A 10,111-nucleotide genomic window follows, 5' to 3' on the forward strand; every position below is an offset into this window, starting at 1 on the left:
ACACACACACACACACACACACACATAACACACACACACACACACACACACACACACAGAGAGCCTTCGCATATAAATTTATCCCCGTAATACCCCGTAAATGTGATCGCTGCTATCTGAGGCGCGTGCGCGCCGATATTGACGTTCGCCCTCTGTTTGGAGGGTGGTGTAGCTCGATACGAACGAAGGAGCAAAACAGAGATTAAATTTTCATGTCATGCGTTTTCGTCAATATCAAAACACTTATGAAACGAAATGATCAGTTAAGGAAGTAACTCCAAACTTCTGTCTATCGAATCAGAAATCTGACGCAAGTCAATTAATGAAAGAAAAAAAGAAAAAATACATTTTATATATATTTTTATATTATATACATATATTATATATATAGTAATTATTTCTGGAAAGAATATATTAATTTCTATATAAGATTTTACATAAAACTCGAAAAGCCAAACTGACCAACTCGACTTTTTACATATTTTATAATATTTTAATAAAATTAATTATAAAATAATTGGAGGAAATATATATACATTGTATATATAATTATATATATAATTATATATACATATACATATATATATATAATATATTATATAATTTATGCTTTGTCAATTTTCTCTATTTCTTATTTCAAAAAAACCTATCCAATTTGATTCTGAGCTTATACTTATATCGGTCGCACACGATGATGACCCGTGTCCACGCAAATCATTAAGGAGATCTGTTAATCTTCATTCGACATGCATTTCCGGTGTGGTCAATACTTGAACGCCGCGTTCAGTCTCGCGCTAGAAAGTGCGGCTGGAAAATTACGAGAAACTACATTTAAACGCGTTGGATTGCGACGAACAGCGTAATATACGATGGAGAATGTAAGCGCTTCACGAACGTGTGCCCTCACATCGCTACCGCGGCTTTGTCGCAATCACAATCAGGTCGATGACCTTATTAGTCACCGGAATGGAGAGAACGTGCCATTTGAATAATGCCACCCTCGCCAAACGCCCTTTCATAACGCCATGATAAATCGGAGTCGATCAATGACACTTGGGATCGTTTGTTCGAAACAAATCATGAATCTCGAAAGATAGAGTTTCTTGAGAGAAGAGAGAAGAAAAAGACCTGCCCATTGTGTTTATTTAGAGTGATTCCTCTTTCATTTATTGCAATCTTTAAGTTTTATTGAACCATGGGCGTAACCAGGCTATGCCTTCTCCTCTAAATCTTAAAGGAGAACAAAAATAATTACAGAAGAATTACAAATTTATTTAAATTTTTATTAATTTAGATTATGCTTAATGAGTATCAGCAAGAAATTAATTTTAGAAAAACAGAAAGAATTGGAGATGAAAGTTATAGAAAGATTTTCTGAGAATTTCAAGATAGTTAGTATTGTAAATTTAATTTTTCTAGTTCGAAGAAACAGTTTATAATTTTAAGAGAAAAATAAAGTAAATTATAGTAAATTAAATATGCGATTTTATAATTTATTTGTCAATTAATTAGAAAAAATATAAGACAAAATAGGTTCAACAGTTCATCCTCCTTCCCTCAGATTAAAAAAATCTCAATTTCAATTTGCCCCTCTAAACAAAATCCTGATTACGCTGTTCTGAGCAACAATATTTTTCTTTCCAAAGGACGAATTTTTTCACAACTCGTAATCATGAATGTTTAAACAGCTAAATTCTTAAAATCTTCTTGCAATTTAATAAAAAAAATATATGCAATATTCTTTTTCATCGATAAACAATAAAAATGGCATGAAGATATATTTAAAAAAAAACCAGTGCATATATGATTTATCTCGCGCACTTGCAAAGGATGTGTATAAGAAATTAATGAACCGATCGAAAATCGCGCAATATTTCCGCACGACGGCGAATGATCCAATGTAAATTTAACAGCTTTGTGCGTGGTTGCGCGCGGAAGAAGAGACAATTTCGCGCTTCGTTGAATTTCACCTGCTGTCGCTTGGTTATGCTCGTTAGGACGAACAGCCTTGCCTTGTCTGTGAGCATGTTGCGACTGTAATTTACACTCTGCGACTAAAAATATTTTGCCGAGATCGTCTATGGCAGCGTGAAACCTCGACCCCTCAAAATGATCCAAAATCCGTAAAACTGAACAAACTCCAAAACGTATGATGCATGTTTACATTGGGAGAAAAATGTACTAAATTTTAATAAATAATAATTTGAATATAACATTTATTTACGGAAAATAAGATATGTAATAGTTAAATTAATAGTTCTTATCAAAAAATTATACAACAAATATAATATACCAAATAAATGTATATTTACATTTATTCAACTGACGCTATTCAAATAAATATTTATCAAAATTTAGTATTTTTTCTGCATAGGTAATTATAATGTCTATTTTATTAATATTCCAAAACTTTCAGATAAAATGTCAGTTTAATAAATGGAATTAATTGTAAGAGAATCGGGAAAGTGACGGATTACTTTTTCAGTTAAATCAGAAATGACATCATATTAGAAATTACGTCATATCGTACTGAGTAAATATGTAGTCTAACTTGTGTCTATGACGCAGCTCGAATCATGCCTACGTCAACATGTCTCGCCGGAGATGTTCGTCAAGGTTGCCTTGAAAAATCTGACTCGCTACTTAGAAGTATGCGTTCATAGCCGATAAGAAGATTTAGAAGATCTATCAAATATAAAGTGTTGCCAAGTATTATTATTAGAAAAATAAATTTTAATTATTAAAATCCAATTAAATCTTCTTTAAATTCTACAATATTAAATTAAAAGTGCTAAGACAATAGATTTCTTGAATTTATAAGCGTTTTATTATTTTCATCGAGATAATTCATTTTATTTAATCATTTTGTCTTTTATCTACAATATTTACTCAAAATTAATAGATAAATGGATATTAATGTTTCGCGGAAAAACAGTATCAAAATAATAATTCTATTGTCAAACAACTGGATTAAAGAAATATTCATATTTGAATTATAAAATCGAGATGCGTTTTTGTATATCAAGCGAGAACGCTGTGGCTACTTTGGAGAGAAAGCTGCGACATATGCCGTAAACGTCGCGTAGAGAGTACCAACAGTGTCGACACACTTCTTCCATTGAGAAATCGATTACTGTCGAAGAAGAAATTACATTTTCTATTATCCATTTTATATTTTTTAAAAAATACGTCTGTTTCAAATGATAAGATCAAAACGTTGCATTGGTATTCACACTCATAAATGAACATGCATGATCTGTATAGCAAAGGAAGAACTTTCCAGTTCACATACAGAAAAAAACATACGTAAATACATACGTAAATAATAATTACTTGTGTCAGATATTTCAAAAGTTCACATATTCGTAAATCTAGCTTAAGTTTCACAAACATCAAATTAATTCAAAATATATTCTGAACTCTACACTAACAAGAAAAAAATGTACTAAATTTTAACTAATATTTAAATAATGCCAACTAAATATTTATTTACCGTAAATAAATATTTATTCAACAACAAGAGTGTTAAATCAAATTAATGATTCTTGTACCAAATAAATAAATATAGATTTATACTTAGAAAATATTTAGTTGATACTAATCAATATACTAAGATCTTTATTGAGAAAATATTCTTTGTTAAAGATAACCGTTATTTAAAAAAAAGAAAGAAAATTGAGTAATCACTTTTCTTAGTAATAAAATGACTTGAGAATTTTTTAATGAGTAATTTAATTTAAAACTATGTCACGTATAAAATGATTTCAAATATTTTTAATACAGGTCTCTCAATTAAACGCTTCACTGATACACATGTGAAACCATACATCTAATTGGGTTGCACTAGCTGTAGCACCGCATTAAACGGAGCATTAAATGAAATTGCTGACGTGCTTTAAAAGAAAGAGAAGTACAAGAAGAAAGAGAGAGTGCGAGTCAGCGAGGAGTAATCAAGATGAAAGATAGATTACTGGACCACGTTCTACTCTCTGGATAGGAATGCTACCCGTTATTGCATATTATGTATCATGCGTGTTATGACGAGCAAATGGGTTAACGGGTAATGCAATAAGTGATTATTTCCGTTGCAGTCGTCACTTTCCAGCTAAGAAATGGAATCATGAGGGAGCCGGAGTCCGCAAAACGTAAACGTTGATTTTAATACGCACGCGTTTACCTAGTAATTTTCTCAACCAAGCGTGTATTCTACACGTCGTCGACACGTCGTTGATTTATTTCCCGTGTGTACTCTACGCAGTGAAACCGGTATACTCATAATAATCCGGGTTTTCGTTATACAAACCGAAAAACTGCATGATTGTACGTATGAAGATTTGCGACCACATATATATATGAATACAGTTAATTAAGGTTGATTAAAATAATTGCGTCAATGGAGTCAAACGCGCACGTGATGATGATGATTTTTAACAACGATGAAAACTCTTACCTATATAATCATCAACTTTTAGTACACGCGATGATATCCCGGTCCTTTAGAGACTCTGCCACGAACAATTTAGTCAAAATAAGAGTGAAAAACAAAAGAATATATACTATTTTTTCAATATATTGTGTCATTCTAATTTATACTATCTTATTCATTCTAACTTACTGAAGTTGACAAAAATGACGCTAATCAAATGTTTGATCAGACGAGATCAAACCTAGGTCAAACTTTGTTACAAGATTTTTAAATCCTTTACGTAAAACCTGTTCTTTTTAGTTGATCTTCTTGCATAATTTATATTTTCTCTTTTTCTCTCCAACGTGGAAGAAAGATGAACTGCAAGAACTTTAGCTAAAAAGAACAGACTTACGATGAATAGTATCCTGAATTAAACATACTTTAAGTTTACTTAAAAATTATTAAGTGATTCTTACGTATACTTTAACATTTTTAGAAAGTATTTATGAAGTATGTATTTATGAAGTATTTATGAAGAATGTGTTATAAAAATAGGAAAATATAGAGATTATTGTTTAGCCAAATGTTTCTAATACTTCAAAGAAAAGGAATGCTTAGGACACAAATGTCTTAGATCCGATTGCACTAACGTTACTTTGACAGCTTAAAAATCTCTAATTTCTTTTTTTTAAACTGATAGAGAGATTGAAAGGGAAAGAGTTTTAAGCCTCGCTTAAAATTAAAGTTATGTGTCTCAATCGTGTACAGTGTTAAGGATTAAAAGTGATATCACTAGATTATCCCTTATGTCATATAATCATCTCGATAGATGCTTTGAGATCATTAGGATAAGTATCAATTATGCGATGAACGACTCACTGGCACTCGTTCATGATCTCCTCCTGCGTTCGCACTTGCACCGGAGCCAATGATTCCACGTCAGTGCCATAATCGCGGAAGCAAGACGTGATCTTCTCGTCGAAGGTATTAACGAGATCCTCGAGACTACCGCTGAACGGGCTGAACGTTCCTTCCTGGAGGATGTCGGTGCCGCTTTCGTGTGTCGTAGGCGGCTCATTCGCGTTACAGTTCTCGCCGAAATTTGCATCCAGACTGGCATCCAATAATTGTTCTGCACATTTGAGAAAACGATAAAGAAAAAATACAGATATGACAATATAATAAAAATATGCTAAAATCTCTTAGATCCGGTTCTATTAATTTAAGATTAATTTTTATTTCGATTCAATATCAAAGTGCAGCATAATGTCAAGGGTTTTTAAATCCGAATTTTCTTCAACAAAAAAAAGTAATATCGATGTCACGTCGTTTGTGATTAAAATGTATAAAAAAAATTGCCAACAATAAGCATACTTTGAAAGAAATTGTTTTTTAGAGAAACTTGTATTAACATCCTTGAATCCGAGTAATTAAGGTCTAATTCAATCAAAATATAAGATCAATTTAAATTAACAGTAAATTAAATTAATAAATATTAAACTGAGATTAAAATCAATCTTACATCAAACCAAGCTTTAATTACACGAATTTAAGAATGTTAATACAAATTTCTTAAGAAACAATTTCAAAGTAGACGCCTATTAATGGCAATTCTTTTTAATTTTTAAATCTATATATAGTTTTAGTTTCACAAATGACGTCGATGTCACAATTATATTTTTCATCAAAAAAAATTCGGATCAAATTTAACTATTAATGTAATTCCGTACTTTGATATTGACAAAGATGAATCGAGGTTGCAACGACCGACATTGCGATATCGAGCGTTATCGGATATGACACTGCTTGTCGTCGTTCGAATAAGAGTAGATATATATCTACTCATCCTTCTCGAGCGAGATAAACACACACACACATACATACATATATAAATATATATTTCTTCTCATGTCAAGTTCAATTTTGCAATGCAGAAATCTTGAGTAGAGAATAATCTTGAGTAGAGAAGAGTTCCGCGAAAAAAGCCTCGGAGAAAAATTAAACATCGGAAAAGATAAATATAAAGCAGCACACCGCAAACATTGATCACAGATTCGATTGCTATTATTTTCTCAGAGATGGAAAAAATCTAAAGGGATTATCTATATCCCTATGTATGATCTAGAAAGAAATAAAAAGAGTCGGTTATTATCGCGGCGATAATTAATGGTAACCTTGGTGGAATTGGCTCGTCGTGGCAAGGACTTGTGAGTGTCTATAGAAAAATAACTTGTGTTCGAACGTCGCTGTATTCGCAAACACTACATTTCGGGTGAATTCGAAGAAATTCTACTGCGTTAACCGGCGACGATTTCACGGTGACCGAACGACAAAAATAAATTCGGAGGAAGACCTGCGGTCGGTTTAATGCCCGTTCCTACTAATGTAGATTAACTTACTTTTCATCTTTTTCTAATTCTTCTAGAACTAGTAGATGAAGGAAACTTAATTGAATTAAAATTAGAATTAATCTACATTGATAAAAATGGACATAACAATAAAATAAATTAACTTTAATTTTGATTTATTTTTTTTAGTTCCAAGAATTAGAAAAGAATAAGGGATTAATTAAACCGAGATTAAAGTTAATCTACATTGGTAGAAATAGACATAAGTCAAGTAAACCCAGCGTTATCGTTTTCCCATTTATTTTGGTCACGCAAGTATAGAATTCTTTTAAACACACCGAGCGCTAAAAGCGCCAAGCAGACCCAAAATTTATTAATACCGTGTCCCGTTGCACGAAATTGCGAGGTTCGAGGTAACACCTGTCGATGCCTGAGAAACGCGTCTGGAGCTGCATGCACTTCTTCCCTCTTTTAGGCTTTTAGTTTCATCAATGTAAGATGAACTTTAACCTCGGTTCAATTTACTCATAAAAATTATGCTCGTTTCTGCCAATGTAATTTAATTTTGGTGCAACTAACTCTTCATATTTTTCTAATTTTAAGAATTAAAAAAAGATGAAGGGTAAGTTGAACCGAGATTAAAATTACTCTTACATTGGTGGAACCTGGTCTTAATTCATTCGTGAGGGCGAGAGATCGATTTATTCGGAGAGAAATATTCAGAGAATCAAAATTCAGGTCGTGTGTCGCACGACCCTGTATAGAATTACATCACCACTGTAGTCGCTCTGCGAGCAATATTCATTAATAATTTAATATTTCCACGAAGGTTTCAGCTGTCTGCGATAAAGGCATAAAGCATAAGTAGCACGCAATACCATTTACGCCAATTAACGTGGGAATAATAGATCGCGTTATTTCTAGTTTGTTCATTACCAATTTCGAAAAATGGTCAGATATAACGATAAAAGGCTGATGGTCAAACTTAGCGTTATTGCGCTCCAAGCGGGAGTAAACAAGGCGATATTTTCGCACCTGTCAGGATGTTCATGTTCTTCAGGCTGGCGGTGTCCTCCTCCTCGAAGCGCGCGAGGGGTGCCTCGAACTTCAACTCGGCGATCTTACCTGCCATGTCCCTCATTATTGAACGTGAGGGAGTATCCGCGAGTGCGATGCAGAAATTCGATGTGGTGGCCGAACGCGTATCTCCTTCGCAGGCCACGGAAAAAAAACGGACTCCTCGTCGCCGTTTATCCGACGAGATCTTGCGAGTCGAAGTCGAGACGACGTCGACGACGCGACCGAAACATGTAGGAGGTGCGACGACGCGCGCGCATACACACGCACACACCAACACGCGCGCCCGCGCGGCGGCACGTACACGCCAACGCTCGAAACGTGCGCGTGATAACCCCTGTCGACACGAACGAACCGACTGCGAGCGACTGACGTAGCAACGTGGAGGGGACCTGCTCTGCGCTCTGCTCTGCTCCTCTTCGCTGCTCTTCGATGGATACGGCGATGGTGCCAGTGGTGGTGGTGGTGTAGTGACGGGTTACATCGGATAGTAGGCAGTGGTGGGATGATCACGGTCGTCATGGCAACCGCTGCTGCAGAGTGCGCCGGAGTTACGAATCATCCTCCGCCAGGGCTGACTTGTGCCCGTTTCTACCAATGTTTATCGTCCTAATTTTAATCGTCGTTCAAATAACTCTTTATCTTTTCTTTATTCTTGGGACTAGGAAAAGATGAAGAATTAGTTGTACGAAATTAAATTTACATTACAAACAAATGGAATGGTACAAACGGACATTAACCGTTCAAAGTGTCCACTTTCAGGGATCTGTATTTTATCGAATGTGTACAACATCTATGGACGTATTCGCATTTTTTTTTGCAGTAGGCGATTTCACTCTTCCTCTTTTTAACGTTTAGATATATATTCGTCTCAGATGCAAAAAAAATGCTAGACAAGGCAAATAAAGTAAATAGATTTGTTCTTGGATTTTAATTATATGTTTTGGCATGTTTACTCAATAATGCGCAATTGTATAATAAGGTATAGAAAACAGTAGCGAAATTTTGTTAAATGTTGAAAAAGAGAATGCCAATTATTAGTACCGCATAAAATAATCAATAGCAATTATTAATTTTAAAAAGTTATGTTAATTTGTTGTTCATTTTTTACTACAGCCCTTATTTTACGCTCCTGATTAGAATCAATAATGAAGGTAATTCCTTAAGAGGTAAAAACTTGACTTGACAATGCAGACAATGCGGTTAACGACTGTGGATAACATCTTTGGAAAGAGCAATTATAACAACTGTTGGACATTGTATATGTTTCCTACATTTCCATATGTCGGTATATTTATTGTTCAATAATAAACATTTTTCGAATATCTAAAATAAATAATTGACGAGTTAATGTATATCGATATACAGTATATATTATAGAATATCACACATGCCAATTAAAGATTGATTTATATGATATCAATGCAATATAGATATGTTCAAAATACTACTGAAAACATTAAAAATCATATAATAAACTAAAAAATAAATGTTTAAAAGTTGATAAATTTTTTAAAATTATTTAATGAATTATAAAAACGTTTCTTAATTGTAATGTTTATTTAATTATTTTTTTGTATAAAACCGGCATTTTAACATTAAATAATAATATGCGTTTAAACATATATATGCATATTTAACATTGATAACATTTATTTAACGTTTTTATACATCATAAAAATATCTCGACTGAACTTTTTTAAATATAAATTGTCTGCTGAGACGCTATCTTTTTTGAAATCTAATTCTAATATCATAATGAAATTGATATAAATAATCAAGAAATAAATATAGAAATAAATTGAATAAAGATATGTAGTTCTTGAGCTATTGATTAAAAGAATTGTTTCGAATTACGAATTAAGAATTAAAGTTAAATTGCTTTTTAAGAATATAAGTAGATAATTTCGAGGCGATATAATCAGGATACGAATTTATCAGGGGAATACAGCAGTCCATAGTTATTTACGTAATGGATATAATTAAATCTCGATCGAAATGTACAGTTTGTCCTACATGGCAAAAAAAATATTTCAATTTCTAATAGCTTCTAATAAATCACCTATCGAGGTGAGCCAATAAACATTAATATCTATCAAGCAGTTTAATGCTACAAAAAAGAAGTATTCCGTCATTAAATACGAGTTGCATAAAGAAGTAAAGCGATTTACATCTAGCGGAACTCGAAAGAACGAACAATCCGATTTCCTTGAAATATACGATTATCTGTAATCATCGCAAAACGATACATTTCTTGATGCGGAGTAGGGAAAAGGGA

At 33.1% G+C, this 10,111-nt stretch overlaps 1 protein-coding gene across 1 annotated transcript in view; it reads right to left on the bottom strand.

Moving 5' to 3' along the window:
* LOC105619990 (fasciculation and elongation protein zeta-2) overlaps positions 1–8,355 on the bottom strand; it is a 13,275-nt gene extending 4,920 nt beyond the window's left edge. Inside the window, exons 1-3 of the mRNA XM_012201501.1 lie at positions 8,274–8,355; positions 7,792–7,965; positions 5,288–5,540 (exon numbers count right to left, since the gene is read on the bottom strand). Of these exons, the coding sequence (XP_012056891.1) occupies positions 5,288–5,540; positions 7,792–7,965; positions 8,274–8,355 (509 nt within the window). The remainder of the gene's footprint in view (positions 1–5,287; positions 5,541–7,791; positions 7,966–8,273) is intronic.
* Positions 8,356–10,111: the final 1,756 nt, after the last annotated feature.

This window comes from Atta cephalotes (genome assembly GCF_000143395.1).
Source record: "Atta cephalotes unplaced genomic scaffold scaffold00023, whole genome shotgun sequence".
In the NCBI taxonomy this organism is placed as follows: Eukaryota; Metazoa; Arthropoda; class Insecta; order Hymenoptera; family Formicidae; genus Atta; species Atta cephalotes.